This window comes from Suricata suricatta, chromosome 10 (genome assembly GCF_006229205.1).
Source record: "Suricata suricatta isolate VVHF042 chromosome 10, meerkat_22Aug2017_6uvM2_HiC, whole genome shotgun sequence".
Lineage (NCBI taxonomy): Eukaryota > Metazoa > Chordata > Mammalia > Carnivora > Herpestidae > Suricata > Suricata suricatta.
In genome coordinates, this window is record NC_043709.1 from 104,573,574 (window position 1) to 104,593,555 (window position 19,982).

The 19,982-nt window shown below is 38.5% G+C and overlaps 1 protein-coding gene and 1 pseudogene across 9 annotated transcripts in view; one reads left to right on the forward strand and one right to left on the reverse strand.

The window, feature by feature from the left end:
* The window catches only part of BCL2L13 (BCL2 like 13), an 86,694-nt gene that overhangs the window by 46,957 nt on the left and 19,755 nt on the right, over positions 1 to 19,982 (forward strand). For 8 of the 9 annotated variants that reach the window (XM_029953153.1, XM_029953154.1, XM_029953155.1 and 5 more), the window contains one exon: positions 165 to 308. The exons of the other annotated variant lie outside the window; for it this stretch is intronic. In XM_029953153.1, the coding sequence (XP_029809013.1) occupies positions 165 to 308 (144 nt within the window). The remainder of the gene's footprint in view (positions 1 to 164; positions 309 to 19,982) is intronic. 9 annotated transcript variants of the gene reach the window in all.
* LOC115303945 lies at positions 4,531 to 5,211 on the reverse strand (annotated as a pseudogene).

A 19,982-nucleotide genomic window follows, 5' to 3' on the forward strand; every position in this document is an offset into this window, starting at 1 on the left:
TATTTTAGATGCTAAAATAGGGGGGTCAGTGTTTTATTCCTTTATTATAATAAAAATGAGGTTCCTTAACGATGCATCCAAGTATCATTTTCTAATAGTTGAACATATAAAATGAATTATAAGAATTTCTGTTTGTTTTTTACTCTCTCATCTTTGCATTGAAGATTTTGGTGCCTCTGATTTTGCTACAACAAATGCTTTTGGAGTTGACAAGACGTGGTCAGGAGCCTTTGAGTGCATTGCTGCAGTTTGGTGTGACGTACCTGGAGGACTATGCTGCAGAGTACATCATTCAACAAGGTGGCTGGGTATGAGCCGTTGTGTGTTTCCCTATCTTTAAAAAAGAAAAGTTTAAGCTACTTACAGTGCTTCTTTTTATCAACATAGGTTAAATATCAATGTTATCATTTAATATTATTTAATATGGATTGCATGATGATAGAAAGCAAGACTATTAATACGGTTTCACTATTAAGATTTTACTTAGAATAATGTGATAGGTGGTGTTTCTAAATAGTTCTTTTAAGTCATTGTAATTATGAAACATTTGTACTAACAAAAAATATATAAATAATTAAGAGATGAGGAATAATAAAGTGAACACCTATGTATTTGCCAGCTCATTTGAAGAACACAGCCAATACATTAGAATCCTTTTGTGTGCCCCTCTTAGATTTCAGCATGCTCCTACCTACTTTACAAGGATAGCTTCTTTTCTGAAAATTTTTTATAGCTTAGCAATATATACATATGTATATATATGTGTATCCCTACACAATATATTGTATGTTTTGAACTCTATGTGAATAATACCACATTAAATGTATTTTTCTAAACTTGCTTTTTTTTTTTTCCCACTCAGGGTTACATTCTTGAGACTCTCCTAGGTCATTATTTCTCAAATTTTTTTTATTAGTCCCCTAAAGATCCTCTTTTAGACATTTTTATCCTAATCATCTCCCTCCTCCCCCGTGAAATTTTAACACCACAGATATAAGTGTATTTATGTACTATTGCCCTTTGGAGGGCCACAAGTGATTATAATATCTGAGATTCCCCGCATCTTGCCAAACCAGTTTTCACCCTCAAAATCATCCACATTGAGAATATGTGATCTAGGTTAATGTATTGTATTGGCTGATGTTTGGTATTCCTTTGTGCAAATATGTCACACAATTTATATTTTTGTCAGTATGCTATTACAAATATTGCTGTTATGAACATTGTTATACATATGTATACGAGTTTCTCTGGGTATATACTTGGGAGTAGAATTTCTGGGTCTAAGAGTATAGACATGTTCATGGGGCGCCTGGTGGCTCAGTCAGTTGAGCATCTGACTTTGGCTCAGGTCATGATCTCGCAGTTTGTGAGAGCCCTGCGTCAGGCTCTGTGCTGGCAGCTCAGAGCTTGGAGCCTGCTTCGGATTCTGTTTCTCTCTCTGCCCCTGCCCTGCTCATGCTCTGTCTCTCCTGTCTCTTAAAAATAAATAGATGTTAAAACAATTTAAAAAAAAGTACAGACATGTTTAGTTTGTTTACAGGATAATGCCAAAGTGTTTTACAAAGTGGTTTTCCAGCTTGTACTCTGTCAGCAGTACATAAGAATTTTTGTTGTTCTTCATCTTCCCCAATACTTAATACTGTCAGACTTCTTAATTTTTAAAATCATTTATAATCTTTTAAAATAAGATTATTTTGTAGTAAGTTTAGATTTATAAAAATGTTATTAAGTATTCCTGTGTACCCTTTGCCCAGTTTCCCATAATGTTGACATCTTACTCAACTATGGTACCCTTAACAAATTGACTTTTTCATATTGATTTCATATCCAGCAAATTTGTTAAAATGTATTATTATCCTTCTTTGGGTCTTCTACATAGAAAATCATATGGTCTGTGAATAATTATGTTTTTTCCTTGACAAGTTTATCTTTTTAATTTATTTACTGGATTTATTGCACTAATCAAGATCTCCAGTACAATATTAATGGAATTGGTGTTAGAACTCATCCCTGTCTTTTTCCTGATGTTAAAATGAGTGCTTTCAGGTATTTTACCATTTAGTTTTATCAGTCTCAATGAGTGGGTTTGGCTTATAATTTTTCTTGTATATCTTCAGTTAAAAAGTTTTTGGTGTTTATTTTTGAGAGAGTATGCATGTGCACATGCATGTGAGTGAGGGAAGAGCAGAGAGGGAGACAGAGGATCCAAAGCAGGCTCTGCACTGCACTGGTAATAGTGAGCCCCATGTGGGGCTCAGACCCGGGAACCGTGAGATCATGACCTGAGCCAAAACCAAGAGTGGAACGCTTAACCACCTGAGTCACATAGGCACCTTAAGGGTATGCTAGCTTCATAAAATAATCTAGAGTTGGGAAGAGTGTTTCCTCTTTTTTGGTATACTCTGGAATAGTATATATGAGGTTTAAATTATTATGTCTTAACATGCCTGTAAAATCATCTGGTGTTTTCTTTGGGGCAAGTTTTCTGGTTTTTCCTGTCAACTTTTGATAATTTTTCTGGATATTATCCCTAGATTTTCATATTTGTTGACATAGAGCTGCTTATAATACCCTTTTATTTATTTATTGGAGGAGAGTACAATGGATTTTTATTTCTTAATTCTCTTATACTGCTTACTTTAAAAAAACGTTTTAGGGTACCTGGGTGGCTCATTCAGTTAAGTGTCTGACTCTTGGTTTCAGCTCTTCATGATCTCATGGTTTGTGGGATTAAGCCCTGTGTCTGGTTCTACACTGACAGTGCAGAGCCTACTTGGGATTCTCTCTCTCTCTGCCCCTCTCCCATTTGCACTCTCTTTCTCTTCTTCAAAATACATTCGATCTTAGCCAAAAGGCCGAGAAGTGATCTTCTTCAAAATAGATAAACAACCAAACATAAATAAATAAGTAAGTAAGTAAACATTTTATATTGGAGGATTTTGAACATGTATGAAAATAAGATAAGGTAGTATAATGACCCACATCATTGAAGCCCGAATAGCCATTAACTCATTGCCAGTTATGCTTTCTTCACCCCCTAGTCATGTGTCTTCTTAATACTATTTTGAAGCAAAATCCAGTCATCGTATACTTTTATCTATAACAATTCCAGTATATAGGGAGGTGGGGGTGGGGTGGGTGAAATAGGTGAAGATTAAGAGAACACTTATCATGAACACTGAGTAATATATAGAATTGAATCACTATACTATACACTTTAATACAGCACTGTATTTTAAGAATAGTGGAATTGAAATTTTTTTCAATATATATCCTAAAATGTAAAGATTTTCTTTTTAATCACACTACAATTATCACATCAAAAAAATTAAAAATGATTTCTTCATTAAATACCCTGTTGGCAATCACTTTTTTTTTTTTTTAAGTTTATTTGAGACAGAGAGGGTGAGTACACACAGGCAAGGGAGGGGCAGAGAGAGAGGAAGAGGAAATCCCAAGCAGGCTGTGTGCTAATAGCGTGGGGCTTGATCTCACAAACCGTGAGATCGTGACCTGAGCCAAAATTGAGTGTCGAACACTAAGCTGAGCCATCCCAGTGCCCCAGCATTCAGATTTCTAAATGTCTCAAAAATATCCTCTCTTTTGGATGGGAAGGCAATCTAGCTGCGACATCTGTCACCCTATTGATTGCCAGGGCTGGTTTGTCTATCTGGCTGGCTAGGCTGGCGTCCCCTTCCTCCCTCACTGCTCCATGTACATCTCCCAAGGCTGCACACTGTTTTGAAGAGGATGGCCTTCCCTGATAGAGGAGGACTGTTCTTCTGTCAAGGGTGTAGGAGTGGCTACGCTCCCCTGCGAGAGCCTCCAAACAGGCTCTCGGGTCCATTTGTAGGAGAATGTAGGGTAGTCAGGCTTCTAAAACTCCAGACACATCTAAATGAGCTGCTGCATGTGGTACTGTGCTTTTCTTTAAAAAAAAAAAATCCTTTTAATCTTTACAGTGTATGGAGTTGTATCTCCCTTTTCATTTTTATTACTATATCTTAATTTCTTCTTAGTTTTTGGATTAAAATATTTTTTCATTGCCCAGGATATTTGTGTGCATATGTCTTGTTTGTTTTTTGGTGTTGGTTTTGTTTTTTAAGTAAGTTCTAGGCCCAACCTGGGACTTGAACATACAACACGAAGATAAAGAGTCGTATACTGACTGAGCCAGCCAGGTGCTCCTCTTTTTTTTCTTTTAATAACTATAAATTCAAACTTAGAGAAGCTTACCTTTGTCTTGAAAAACAAAACAAAATAAAACAACAAAGCATTTATGTCATTTGCTAACCTGATTTTAAGGACGAGTTGGTAGTTATATTGCAAGAATAAAATTTATACCCTGAATGATGCAGGTCTTAGTCTGGTGGTAATAAAAGGAGACAAAAGCATTGTTGCCCAAATTATAATCTGTTGGTGGCATTTGTGGGAAAAGAAGCCCTTGCAATTTCTAAACAGCAGCCAACTGCTAAGGAAATTCTAAAGTGTCATAGACCAAAGAGGGAATGAGGTTAGTAAAATGCCTCAACAGGGTTTGAATAAAATACTGGGTTTGAGAGTTACTGGAACTTGGATATGTAAAAATAGGGTGGTAGGTTGGGTCATGCTTATCACGGCCTCAGGTTCAAGTAAACTACTATGATAATACACCACTTCAGAGGTCTCACACTTTTCTAGCGGCTTTTCTTTTCCTAGAGAGGTGCTGGCAGAAGCTATGCTCAGTTGTTTTCAATATAGATGCCTAGCTCCAAAGCCAAAACATGAGGAAGGAAGAGAGATGGAATGAAGAGAGTGCAGAGAAAATACCCCCCTTCTTCCTGGCTTCTCTTTTCCTCATGCTTAGAGAAACAGAGAGCGCCTGAAGTGGAACTAACGCCCCAGGGGAATGGTTTCAGGCCTACTCGATCAGTCAGACCTCGAGTCCCTCAAAAGCATCAACTTCTTTCTTTTCTTTTATAACCTCTGACTGAGAGCTGTGGTGTCTGCTGCTGTGCATTTCTACATCAAACATAAAATTTGCTCATTTTCTTATGGGTAAGGGCTGTCACAGTAACGACTTCCTCTTAAACTGCTCTGCTTTAATTCATATTGTGCATTCAGAAGAATCTCCTGCATGTCTCCACTGTAGATAGAGGGTGAAGAAAGCCCCCCATTTTCCTCATTGCCATTACCATTGCCATTGCTGCTGTGCATGGGTAGTTCCACCCAGGAATCTTCCTCATCTATGTAGTGCTTTACAACAGCGGAAGAAATAAAATACAGGGATGTTAGTCATTCCCTTCTCCATTTTCAGTTTTATTATGATGTAGTATATCAAAGCCTGTTATTATCATTTATTACAGAGGAAGTATTTTATTTAACTGAAATGTGGTGCTAAAGAAAAAGCAAAAATATGAATAACTAGTTAATATTTAAAATTTTTTAAATGTGTTTCTAATCTCTAAATTTCAATGCTCAATCTGTATTTCATATTGTTATGTCTAAGCACTCTGTTTTTTGTGTGTGTTTAAAACCAAGGGATTGCTTTTTTTGCTAATTGGTGAAAATGGATCCTCTGATACAAAGTGTCAACATGAATCATCTTTAAGGTACTTTGTGTTAAACATTACCCTGACAGATCTTAAAACCATTATGGTCATTCTTCTAGAGGTCATTGACAATTACGGTCATTGTCTACACGATGCTGCCTGTCGGGTGTACAGAGTCTGTTGTATGATTTCCATGGGTAGTGTGTTTGTTTTTAGCCACTTGAACACGACATCAGGGTAAAAGAAACTATCTAGCTCTCAAAGTGGAACTAGTTTTGAAAACCGACAGGAAAGGAGGAGGTGATGGCAGCTAGAATATGTTAGATGAAGGCTTTGGGCTTATAGATTTGCAGAGAGGAAAGTAGTATTTTTTTTCTCTGAGTTATAAAAAGAAATGGCTAGGATAAATGCCTTTTGGAGTTCTGCAGATAATTTTTTTTAATGTTTTATTTATTCTTGATACAGAGAGAGACAGAGCACGAGAGGGGGAGGGGCAGAGAGAGAAGGAGACACAGAACCAGAAGCAGGCTCCAGGCTCTGAACTAGCTGTCAGCACAGAGCCCGACGCGGAGCTCGAATCCACGAACGTGAGATCTGACCGGAGCTGAAGCCGGAGGCTTAACTGACTGAGCCACCCAGGCGCCCCGGATAATTTTTTTCTATGATTTGTGTTTTGTGATTGTTTTTGACAGTATATTTGAGGTGATTTTTCTATTGTACTGGTATTGAGAAGAGCACTTTATTGAGGTTTAGAAGTAATATGACTGGTTTGAAATTTTTTTTTTAATTTGTAATGTTTATTTTCAAGAGAGAAAGAGAGAGACAGAGACAGAGAGAGACAGAGCATGAGCAGGGGAGGGGCAGAGAGAGAAAGAGAGAGAAAGAGAGAGAGAGGGAGACACAGAATCCAAAGCAGGCTCCAGGCTCTGAGCTGTCAGCACAGTGTGCAATGTGGGGCTCGAACTCATGAACTGCGAGATCATGACCTGAGCCAAAGTCAGATGCTTAACTGACTGAGCACCCAGAGGTCCTGAATTTTTTTAAATAGACTGTAGAGCAGTTCTAGGTTCACAGAAATACTGAACAGAAGTTACAGAGATTTCTCATGTATTACCTGCCTATACACATGCATAGCCTTCCCCATTATCAACATCTCCCACTAGAGGCATACGTTTGTTACAACTGATGGACCTCCATGGACACATCACTGTCACCCAGAGACCATTGTTTACATTGCAGTTTACTTGGTGTATATCCCATAATTTGCACAGATTTATAATGACATATATCTGGGGCGGCTGGGTGGCTAGTCAGGTAGGCATCTGACTGCGGCTCAGGTCATGATCTGATGGTTTGTGAGTTTGAGCTCCGTATCAGGCTCTGTGCTGACAGCTCAAAGCCTGGAGTCTGCTTCAGATTCTGTGTTTCTCTCTCTGCCTCTCCCCTTCTTGTGCTCTGTCTCTGTCTCTCTCTCCCACAAAAAAATAAACATTAAAAAAATTTAAATATAATGACATATATCCACCCCTATAGTATTATATACAGAGTAGTTTCACTGTTCTAAAAATCCTGTGTTCCACATGTTTGACCCTCCCTCCCACCTAACCTCTGGCAACCACTGATCTTTTTACTGTCTCCATAGTTTTTCCTTTTCCTGAATGTCAGGTACTTGAGACCATGCAGCATGTAGCCTTTTCACACTGGCTTCTTTCACTTAGTAATGTGCATTTAAGTTTCCTCCATGTCTTATTATGGCTTGATAGCTTATTTCTTTTTAGCACTGAATTTTTAGCACTCCTTTGGATGTTTATTTACCCATTCACCTACTGAGGGAGATCTCGGTTACTTCCAAGGTTTAACAGTTATGAATAAAGCTGCTACAAACATCCGTATGCAGGTTTTTTTGTGGACATAAGCTGTAAACTTTTGTTTTTTTGAGAGAAAATGAACATGTGTGAACAGGAAAGGGCAGAGGGAGAGAGAAAATCCTAAGCAGGCTCCATGCCCAGTGGGGACTGATGGATTGATGCAAGGCTCAATCTCATGAAACTGAGATCATGATCTGAGCTGAAGCCAAGAGTCTGATACTTTTAAAAAAATGTTTGTTTATCTTAGAGAGAGAATGAGAACATAAGCGGAGGAGGGGCAGAGAGAGAGGGAGACAGAATCTGAACCAGGCTCCGGGTTCCAAGCAGTCAGCACAGAGCCCAACACAGGGCTCCAACTCACAAACTGAGATCATGACCCCAGGTAAAGTTGGATGCTTAACTGACTGAACCACCCAGGCACCCCCATATCTCATTAGTTTTGCATTTGCATTTCCATGATGACATATGATGTGAAGCATCTGTTCATATGCTTATTTGTCATCTGTATATCTTCTTTGGTGAGGTGTCTGTTAAGGTGCTGGGCCCATTTTAAAAATCAGGTTGGCTTTTTTTGCAATGGGTTTGCCACCAGAATATAGGCATTGTGAAAACCACCGCTAAACCTAAACCAAAATGGTAAAGGAAAAGACCCACATCAACATCATCATCATAGGACATGTAGATTCAGGCAAGTCTACCACTACTGGTCATCTGATCTACATTTGTGCTGGGATTGACAAAGGAACTTCAGAAAAATTTGAGAAGGAGGCTGCTGAAATGGGAAAGGGCACCTTTAAAGTATGCCTGGGTCTTGGATCAGCTGAAAGCTGAACCTGAACATGATATCACCATTGATATCTCACTGTGGAAATTTGAGACGGCAAGTCCTATGTGACCATCATTGATGCCCCAGGACATAGAGACTTTATCAGAAATATGATTATATGCACATCGCAGACTGACTATGCTGTCCTGATTATTGCCGTTGGTGTTGGTGAATTTGAAGCAGGTATCTCCAAGAAAGGGCAGACCTATGAGCATGACCTTCTAGCTTACATACACTGGGTATAAAACAGCTTATTGTTGGTGTTAACAAAATAGATTCCACTGAGCCATCCTACAGCCAGGAGAGATATGAGGAAATCGTTAAGGAAGTCAACACCTACATTAAGAAAATTGGCTATACCCCCAACACAGTAGCATTTTTGCCAGTTTTTGGTTGGAATGGTGACAACATGCTGGAGCCAAGTGCTAACATGCTGTGTGGTTCAAGGGATGAAAAGTCACCCATAAAGATGGCAATGACAGTGGAACCACACTGCTTGAAGCTCTGGATTGCATTCTGCCACCGATTCATCTAACTGACAAGTCCTTACGTCTGCCCCTCCAGGATGTCTACATGGTATTGGTATTTGTACTGTCCCTGTGGTGTGAGTGTTCTTAAATCAGGCATGGTGGTCACTTTTGCTCCAGTCAGTGTTATGACTGAAATAAAGTCTGTTGAAATGTACCATGAAGCTTTGAGTGAGGCTCTTCCTGGGGACAGTGTGGGCTTCAATGTCAAGAACATATCTGTCAAAGATGTTCATCGTGACAGTGTGGCTGGTGATAGCAAAAATAATGCACCAATGGAAGCAGCTGGCTTCATAGCTCCGGTGATTATCCTGAACCATCCAGGCCAGATCAGTGCTGGATATGCACCCTGTGCTGGATGGTTACACAGCTCACGTTGCCTGCAAATTCACTGAGCTAAAGAAGACTGATTGTCATTCTGGAAAAAAGCTGGAAGATAGTCCCAAGTTCTTGAAATATGGTGATGCTATCATCGTTGATATGGTTCCTGGCAACCCTCTGTGTCTTAAGAGCTTCTCTGACTGTCCTCCATTGGGCCATTTTGCTATTTATGACATGAGACAGTTGCTGTGAGTGTCACCAAAGCAGTGGACAAGAAGGCAGCTGGAGCTGGCAAGTCACCAAGTCTGCCCAAAAATTTTAGAAGGCTAAATGAATATTATCCCTGCCACCCCAGTCTCAACCAGTGGTGGAAAAAGGGTCTCAGAACTGTGTCAATTGGCCATTTAAGTTTAATAGTAAAAGATTGGTTAATGATAACAGTGCATCGTAAAACCTCCAGAAGGAAGGATGTATTTTTTCTTTTTCTTTTTTCTTTTTTTATTTTTGAGAGACAGAGAGAGACAGCGCAAGCAGGGGAGGGTTAGAGAGAGAGGGAGACACAGAATCCGAAGCAGGCTCCAGGCTCTGAGCTAGCTGTCAGCACTGAGCCCGATGCGGGGCTTGAACCCACAAACTGCAAGATCATGACCTGAGCTGAAGCCAGACACTTAACCAACTGAGCCACCCAGGCGCCCCGGAAAGAATGTTTTATGGATCATTTGTTTCTCTGTGTGTGTGTGTGTGTGTGTGTGTGTGTGTGTGTGTGTGTGGCAGTTTTAAGTTGTTAGTTTTTAAAATCAGTACTTTTTAGGGGCGCCTGGGTGGCTCAGTTGGTTAAGCCTCCGACTTCGGCTCAGGTCAGATCTCACGTTTGTGGGTTCGAGCCCCGTGTCAGGCTCTGTGCTGACAGCTAGCTCAGAGCCTGGAGCCTGTTTACGGTTCTGTGTCTCCTCTCTCTGCCTCTCCTCCTCTCATACTCTGTCTCTCTCTGTATCAAAAATAAAACAAAACATTAAAAAAATTTTTTTAATAAATAAAATCAGTACTTTTTAATGAAAACTTGACCAAAAATCTTGACCACAGAATTTTGAGACCTATTAAAAGTTTAATGAGAAAAAAAAATCAAGTTGTTTTTTCTTTTTTTTTATGTTTGTTTATTTTTGAGAGAGAGAGACAGACAGACAGAGCCTAAGTGGGGGAGCAGCAGAGAGAACAGGAGACACAGATCTGAAACAGGCCCCAGGTTCTGAGCTGTCAGCACAGAGCCTGTTACAGAGCTCAGACCCACAAACCGTGAGATCATGACTGAGCCAAAGTTGGACGCTTAACTGACTGAGCCACCCAGGGGCCTAATTTTTTTTCTTATTCAAGAGTTCTTTGTCCCCACGAAAAGGGAGAACTACAGACCAATTTCCCTGATGAACATGGATGCAAAAATTCTCAACAAGATACAAACCAGATGCAACAATACATTAAAAGAATTATTTGCCACACAGTCAAATGAGATTTGTTGCTGGGATGCAGGGCTGGTTTGATATCTGCAAATCAATCTGTGATATATCACATTAATAAAAGAAAGGATAAGAACCACATGATCCACTCAATAGATGCAGAAAAAGCATTTGACAAAACGCAGCATCCTTTCTTGATAAAAACTCTCAACAAAGTAGGGATAGAAGGATCATACCTCAAGATCATAACGGCCATATATGAAAGACTCACAGCAGATATCATCTCCAGGGGAGAGGCTTTCCTCACCAGAGTCAGGAACACGACAGGGATGTCCTCTCTCACCACTGTTATTCAACCTAGTGTTAGAAGTCCTGGCCTCAGCAATCAGACGACAAAGAAATAAAAGGCATCTGGATCGGCAAGGAAGAGGTCAAACTTTCACTCTTCACAGATGACATGATACTCTATTTGGAAAATCCAAAAGACTCCACCAGAAAAATTCCAGAACTGATACATGAATTCAGAAAAGTCACAGGATATAAAATCAATGTACAGGAATTGGTTGCATTTCTATACACAAATAACGAAGCAAGAAAAAGAGAAATCAAGGAATTGATCCCATTTACACTTGCTCCCAAACCTGTAAGATACCTAAGAATAAACCTAACCAACGAGGTCAAAAACCTATACACTGAAAACTATTGAAAGCTTATGAAAAGAATTGAAGGAGACACCAAAAAAGGAAAAACATTCCATGCTCATGGATTGGAAGACAAAATATTGGTAAAATGTCAGTACTACCCAAAGCAATCTACATATTCAATATAATTCCTATCAAAATAACACCAGTATTCTTCACAGAGCTAGAACAAACATTCGTAAAATTTGTATGGAACCGGAGAGGACCCTGATTAGCCAAAGTAATGTTGAAAAAGAAAACCAAAGTTGGAGGCATCACAATTCCAGACTTCAAGCTGTATTACATAGCTGTAATCATTAAGGCAGTATGGTGCTGGCACAAAAACACTCAGATCAATGGAACAGAATAAAGAACCCCTGACATAGACCCACACATGTATGACCAGCTAATCATAGACAAAACAGGAAAGAATATCCAATAGAGGGGCACCTGGGTGGCTCAGTCGGTTGAGCATCCGACTTGGCTCAGGTCATGATCTCACGGTTTGTGGGTTTGAGCCCCACTTTGGGCTCGTGCTGACAGCTCAGAGCCTGGAGCCTGCTTCAGATTCAGTGTCTCCTTTTCTCTCTGCCCCTCCCCTGCTCACACTGTCTCTCTTTCTCTCATAAATAAATAAATATTAAAATTTTTTAGAAATAAAAAGGAATATCCAATGGAAAAAAATCTCTTCAGCAAATGATGTTGGGGAAAATGGACAGTGACATGCAGAAAAATGAACCTGGACTGCTATCTTACACCATACAGAAAAATAAACTCAGAATGAATGAAGGACCCAAATGTAAGACAAGGAAACCATCAAAATCCTAGAGGAGAAAAAGAGGCAACGACCTCTTTGACCTCAGCCTCAGCCGCAGCAACTTCTTACTTGACATGCCTCCAGGGGCAAGGGAAACAAAAGCAAAAATGAACTATTGGGACCTCATTAAGGTAAAAAGCTTCTGACAGAATGGGAGAAGGCAACTGACAGAATGGGAGATGTTGGCAAATGACATATCAGATAAAGGGTTAGTATAAAAAATCTACAAACAACTTTTCAAACTCAACACCCAAAAACCAAATCATCCTGTGAAGAAAAATTGGCAAAAGCCATGAATAGTCATGTTTTTCAAAGAAGACATCCAGATGGCTAACAGACACATGGAAAGATGCTCAACATCACTCATCATCAGGGAAATACAAATCAAAAGCACAATGAGATACCACCTCATACCTGTCAGAATGGCTAAAATTAACGACTCAGACAACAACAGATGTTGGTGAGGATGTGGAGAAAGAGGAACCATTTTGCGCTCCTGGTGAGAATGGAAACAGGTGCAGCCTCTCTGGAAAAGAGTATGGAGGTTCCTCAAAAAATTAATAACCCAACAATTACACTACTAGGTATTTATCCAAAGGTTACAAAACTGCTGATTCAAAGGGGCACATGTACCCCAATGTTTAAAACAGCGCTATCAGCAATAGCCAAAATATGGAAAGAGCCCAAATGTTGGCTGATGAGTGGATAAAGAAGACATGGTGTGTATATATCTATACAATGTAAAATTACTTGGCGATCCAAACGAATGAAATCTTGCCCCTTGCAACAGTGTGGATGAAACTGGAGTAAATTGTGCTAAGCAAAATAAGTCAGTCAGAGAAAGTCAAATATATGATTTCACTAATATGTGGAATTTAAGAAACAACACAGATGACCATAGGGGAAGGGAAGCAAAAATAAAATAAAAACAGAGAGGGAGACAAACCATAAGAGACTCAAATACAGAGAACAAATTGATGGTTGTTGGCAGGGTGTTGGGTGAGGGGATTGGCTAAATAGGCGATGGGTATTAAGGAGGACACTTGTTGGGATGAGCACTGGGTGTTATATGTAAGTGATGAATCACTTAGTTCTATTCCTGAAATCATTATTACCATGTATGTTAACTAACTTGGATTTTAAAAAAGCATTATTTGTATATTTTGGATAACAGTCCTTTATCAGGTATGTCTTTTAAAATTGTTCTCCCAGGGGCGCCTGAGTGGCTCAGTCGGTTAAGCCTCTGGCTTCAGCTCAGGTCAGATCTCACGTTCGTGGGTTCGGGCCCCGCGTCAGGCTCTGTGCTGACAGCTAGCTTAGAGCCTGGAGCCTGCTTCTGGTTCTGTGTCTCCTTCTCTCTCTGCCCCTCCCCCTCTCGTGCCTGTCTCTCTCTGTATCAAAAATAAATAAAACATTTAAAAAAAAAATAAAATTGTTCTCCCAGAGGTGTGTGGGTGGCTCAGTTAAGTATCTGACTTCAGCTCAGGTCATGATCTCAGTTTATGAGTTCGAGCCCTGCATTGGGCTCCCTGCTGTTAGCACAGAACCTGTTTTGGATCCTCTGTCTCCCTCTCATTCTAACCCTTCCCAGCTTGCACAGTGCTCTCTCTCAAAAAAATAAACATGTAAAAAAAATGAAATTGTTTTTTCCCAGTTTGTGGCTTGTCTTTTCATTCTCTCAAAATAGTCTTTCATAGACTTACATTTTAAATTTAATGAAGTCCAGCTTATTGACTGTGTCTTAGTGTTGTATCTAAACAAAAAAAGTCATCACCAAGGCCAAGGTTATCTAGGCTTTCTCTTTCATTATTTTCTAGAAATTTTATAGTTTTGTGTTTTACATTCAGGTCTGTGACTCATTTTGGGTTAATTTTTTTTAAAGGGTGTAAAGTCTGTCCAGATTGATTTCTGTGCCTGTGCATGTCCAGTTGTTCTAGCACCATTGTTTGAAAAGACTATTCTTCTCCATTGTATTGTCTTTGCTCCTTTCTGAAAGCTCACTTGACTGTGTGGGGCACCTGGATAGCTCAGTCTGTTGAGCATCCAACTCTCGATTTCTGTTCAGGTCATGATCCCAGGGTGTGTGATCAAGCCCTTCATTGGATTCCATGCTGAATGTTGACCCACTTAGGATTCTCTCTCTTTCTCTCTCTCTCTTTTTGCCCCTCTCCCCTGTTCATGTGCTCTCTCTAAAAAAAAAAAAGTTCAATGACCGTATTTATCGGGGTCTGTTTATGAGCTCTCTATTCTGTTCCACTGATCTATTTGTTCTTTCACCAATACCATGCTGTCTTGATTACTCTAGCTTTATAGTAAGTCTTCAAGTCAGGTGGTGTCAGTCTTCCAACTTTGTCTTTCAATATTGTATAGGGTATTCTTGGGTTTTCCTGCTCCATGTAAACTTAAGAACTAGTTTGTCAATATTTGTTGAGAGTTTGGTCGGGATTACAGTGAATCACAGATCTGGTTGGGAAGAACTGACATTTCAACCATATTAAGTCTTTATATCCATGAACATGGAATATCTCCATTTCTTTAGTTCTTTTTTGATTTTTTTCATCAGAGTTTTATAATTTCCCTCATACAGATCTTGTACATATTTTCTTATTCTGAAGCATTTTGTTTTGGGAAAAGTTCATGTAAATAGTATAAGGGCTCTAATTTCAATTTCCATTTGTTCATTGCTAGTATATAGGAAAGCAGTTGACTTTTGTATATTAACCTTGTATTCTACAACCTTGCTATTATTGCTTATTAGTTTTAGTATTTTTGTCGCTTCTTTCCGATTTTCATTACATAGATGATCATGTAATTTGTGAACAAGACAGTTTTATTTTTTTTATAAAATAACAAAAGTTCAACTGAGTAAATTTGATGATCTAATTGGCTTTATTCAGTGATTTAGGCAGCATCCCCTCTAGCAAATAAAAAGAAGTATGTATTTATGTATTTATTTAAAGTGTACACACAAGTGGGGGAAGGGCCGAGGGGAAGAGGGAGGGAGGGATTCTTAAGCAGGCTCCATGCCCAACACAGAGCCCAGTGTTGGGCTAGATCTCATGACTGACCGTGAGATCATGACCTGAGCTGAAATCTAGAGTTGGAGGACACCCAGGTGCCCAAAGGAAAGGCTTTTAAAGGCAGAAAGGAGGTGGGACAAGGAAGTCATAAATAGAAGAAAGTATTATTTCAGTCAAGGTCATCTTTTTTAGGGAGGTCAAAGTAGTCTATTAAGTGAATTACCTCACTGGTATTTCTTAACAAGACTGACTGGTTAAGATAGCATTCTTGAAGAAATTGAAATTGCAGTTAGCTTAGGTATTAAGTCTTGGTTGGTAACATGAGTTTAGCTCAAGTAAATCCATTTGGGGCCTGTTGTCTTCTTTTTAACAATTTCTTCCCAATCTGTATACTTTATTTCCTTGTTGAAGCATTAGCTAGGACTTCCAGTACAGTGTTGAAAAACAGTGGAGAGATGACATCCTTGCCTTGTTCCTCATCTAAATGGGAAACTTTATAGTTTCTTACCATTAAACATGTTAGCAATAGGTTTTTTGTAGATATTCTTTGTCAAGTTGAAGTTCCCCTCTGTTCTAATTTACTGAAAGTTTTATTATGATTGAATGTTAGATTTTGTCAGATGCTTTCTCCATCTGTTGACATGATCTTGTGACTTTGTTTTCTGGTCTATCTCCTGTTGATGTGATGGATTACATTAACTGATTTTTGAATATGGACATAACCTTGTATGGCTGAGATAAATCCCATTTGGTCATGGCATTGTTGGGTTCTATTTGCTAATAATTTGTTGAAGATTTTGCATCTATGTTCATAAAATATTGGTCTCTAGGTTTCTTATAATATCTGTCTGATTTTAGAATTAGTGTAATGCTGGCTTCTTAGATTTTTCTTGCGTGAGTTTTGACAGATTATGTCTTTTATAGAATTGTTCCATTTCATCCAGGAAATTTATCAAATTTGTTGTTATGGAACTCAGTATTCTTTTATTATTTTTTTAAATATCCATGGGATCTATAGTGATGTCCCATTTTCCACTTCTGATATTAGTAATTTGTGTTTTGTCTTTTTTTTCTTACTGAATTTATCGATCTCAAAGAATCAGCTTTTGGTTTTATTGATTTTCTCAATGTCCTATTTTCAATTTCATTGATATCTGCTCTTAATTTTTACTATTTTTTCCCCCTTCTATTTACCTTGGACTTAATCTTCTCTTCCTTTCAGAGTTTCCTATGTTGGAAGCTTAGATGGTTGATTTTGGATCTTCCTTTCTTATGTATGCATTTAATATTTATTGCTATAAATTTCCCTCTAAGCATTGGTCTTACTGCCTCATACAAAGTTTAAGTTGTATTTTCATTTTCATTTAGTTCAAATATTTTTAAATTTCTATGGCGATTTATTCTTTGACCCATGTATTATTCAGAAGCACATTATTTAATAACCAGGTATTTGGGATTTTCCAGCTATCTTTGTAATTGTGTTTTATTGTACTCCATTGTGGTCCTGAGAGCAGACATTGTATGATTTTTATTCTTTTAGATTTGTAAAGATGTATTTCATGTCCCAGAATGGTCTACGTGAGTATTCCATGTGAGCTTGGGAAGAATATATATTCTGCTACTATTGGATGAGGTAGTTTACAGATGCCCATTATATCCAATTGCTTATTATACCTATGTCATTTATGACTTTTCTGCCTGTCTATTCCTAAAAGAAGGGTGTCAAAGTCTCCAATTATAATAGTAGATTAATTTTTTTCTTTTTGCAGTTCTATTAGTTTTAGCCTCCTATAGTTTGACACCGTTGTTAGGTGTATACACATTAAAGATTATTATGTCTTTTGGGAGGTTTAATCCCTTTTCATTATGTAATGCCCCTCATTATTCCTGATAACTTTTCTTGTCTGAAGTGTGCTCTGTTTGAAATTAATACTCCCCCCCCCACCTTTTTTTTAAGGATTTTCTTTCTTTTTAAAAAAAATTTTTTTTATGTCTTTTATTTGTTTTTGAGAGACAGAGAGACACAGTGTGAGCAGGGGGGCGGTCAGAGAAAGAGAGAGACACAGAATCCAAAGCAGGCTCCAGACTCTGAGCTAGCTGTCAGCACAGAGCCCGACGCGGGGCTTGAACCCACGAACATGAGATCATGACCTGAGCCGAAGCCGGACACTTAACTGACTGAGCCACCCAGGCGCCCCAAGGATTTTATTTCTTAAGTAATCTTTCCATCCAACATGGGGCTCAAATTTACAACCCCAAGATTAAAAGTCATAGACTCTACCTACTGAATCAGTCAGGTACTACTTTCTTTTGATTAGTTGTTAGCTGTGTTTTTCTATTTAGATGTGTTTTTGTATTTAGAGTTTCTTGTAGAAAACATATAGTTGGGTCTTGTTTTTTGGTCCAGTCTGACAAGCTTTGTCTTTTAATTGGTGTATTTGGATTGTTGAAGTTCAAAGTGGTTATTGATATAATTGGATTAATGTTTAGCATGATTACTGTTTTCTACTTGTTGCCCTTTTTCTTTTTTCCTGTTTTTGTCTTCCACTCTTTCTCTGCCTTTTGTGGTTTTAATTGTGCTCCTGTATGATTCCATTTTCTTTCTTAACATATCCATTACATTTCTCTTCTTACTTTCTTTAGTGCTTGCCCCAGAGTTTGCAATATACATTTAAAACTAGTCCAAGTTCACTTTCAAATAACACTGTGCTGCTTCATGAGCAATGTGAGTACTTTATCATAACAAAATAATCTTAATTCCTCTCTCTCATCTCTGTATCATCGGTGTCACTTATTTCACTTATATAAGCATGCTTATGTATGTATGTATATGTGTTTGTGCATATATATGCTGTATATGTAAGCATACATGATCGAGTTGCTATTATTATTTTGAACAAATTATTATCAGGCATATCAATTAAGAATAAGAAAAGTAAAAATTTTTATTTTACCTTCACTTATTCCTTCTTTGATGTTCTTCCTTTCTTAATGGAGGTCCAAGTTTCTGATTTATATTATTTTCCTTCCTCTAATAAGTCTCTTTCAACATTGCTTCCAAGGCAAGTCTACTAACAGCACATTGCCTCAGTTTTTGCTTGCCTGAGATTTTTGCTTGTCCTTCATTCTTGAGGGGTCATTTTACATGTACAGAATTCTACAGTGGTGGGTTTTTTTTCTCTCAACACTTTAAATACTTTAGTCCATTCTTTTCTTGCATGCATGGTTTCTGAGGGGAAGTTCGATATACTTCTTATCTTTGTTCCTCTACAGGTAAGATGTTTTTAACTCTGGCTTGCCTTAAGATTTTTTATCTTTGATTTTCACTTTTTGTGGTTTGAAAATGATATACCTAGGTGTAGGGGTTTTTTGTTTTGTTTTGTTTTGTTTTTTGTTTTTGGACATTTATTCTACTTGATGTTCTCTGAGCTTCCTGAATCTGTTTGGTGTCTGACATTAATTTGAAGAAGCTTTCAGACATTATTGTTTTAAATATTATTTCTATTCCTTCCTTTCTTCCCCCCCTCCTTCTCTTCCTTTCTCTCTTCCTTCTTTTTATATTCTAATTATGTATATGTTATGCTTTTTGTAGTTGTTCCATAGTCCTTGTATATCCTGTTCTTTTTTTCCTATCTTTGTTGTCTTTGCTTTTCAGTTTTGGATGTTTCTATTGAAATATCCTCAAGCTAAGAGATTCTTTCCTTACCCATGTCTAGTCTAATGATAAGCCCATCAAAGTATTCTTCATTTCCATTACAAATCTTTTGATCTCATGGTTCCTTCTTATTACTTCTCTCTGCTTCCATTGCCCATCTCTTCTTACATGCTGTCTCCTTTATCCATGAGAGTCCTTAGCTTATTTATTTTCTTTTTTTTTAAGTTTTTATTTATGTAGTTGCTGAGGGAGACAGAGAGAGAGAGAGTGCAAGGGAGAAGCAGAGAGAGAGAGGGACAGAGAGAGAGAATCTTAAGCAGGCTCCATGTTAACCAACACGGAACCAGATGTGGGGCTGGAACCCACAAACTGTGAAATCATGACCTGAGCTGAAACCAAGAGTTGGATGCTTAACCGACTGAACCACCCAGGTGCCCCCCTTGAGTCCTTAGCTTCTGAATCATAATTACTTTAAGTTCTATGTGTGGTAATTTCAACATCTGCAGTGTCTGGTTCTGATGCTTGCTCCATCTCTTCGAATTGTGTTTTGCCTTTTGGTATGCCTTGTAATTTTTTCTTGATAGCTGGACATGGTATACTGGGCAAAAGGAGCTGCTGTAAAGAGGCTTTAGGAGAAAGGTAAAGGATTTTTTATACTCCTATGATTAGATCAGTCTTTTAACTGAGCCTGTGGCCTCTGCACTGTGAACTTCACAAATGTTTCTCAGTTGTTCCTTCCCCTATTAGGTGGGATGAGGTGGCTAGTGTGGGCTAGAGTTAGGTATTTCTCTACCTAACTGATTAACTAGTTTCTGTTGAGGGCAAAACAGAATGCCCTGAGGTATTCCAAAATAGTTCTCTCTTTCCTACCCCTTCCAGAAGCATGAGGGGATTTTTCTTTGGTATTTATTGAGAGCACCTGGTTGACCTCCCGGAGGTAAATCTCACAAAATTGTAGGGGTCTTCCTATGAGTGAGTCCTTCTGGAGTTTTTAACTCTGTGTTGGCCACACTGAGCCTCCAGCAATTCATCAATTATAGTTCAGGTTTGCCTACCTGTGTGATTCCCAGTCTGGTAAGCTGTGACTCCTTATGTTATTCTGTGTGTCTCTCCAGTCTTGGCGTCAGTAGTTTGCCCTGTGCCATCACCTCTCTATCTTACAGATCCTTGAATAATTGTGGATTTTTCAGTTTGTTCAGCTTTTTACTTGTTAGGGTGGAATGGTGACTTCTAAGCTCCTTACATGCAGAACTAGAAACAGAAAGTCCCTCTGGAGTTTTCTC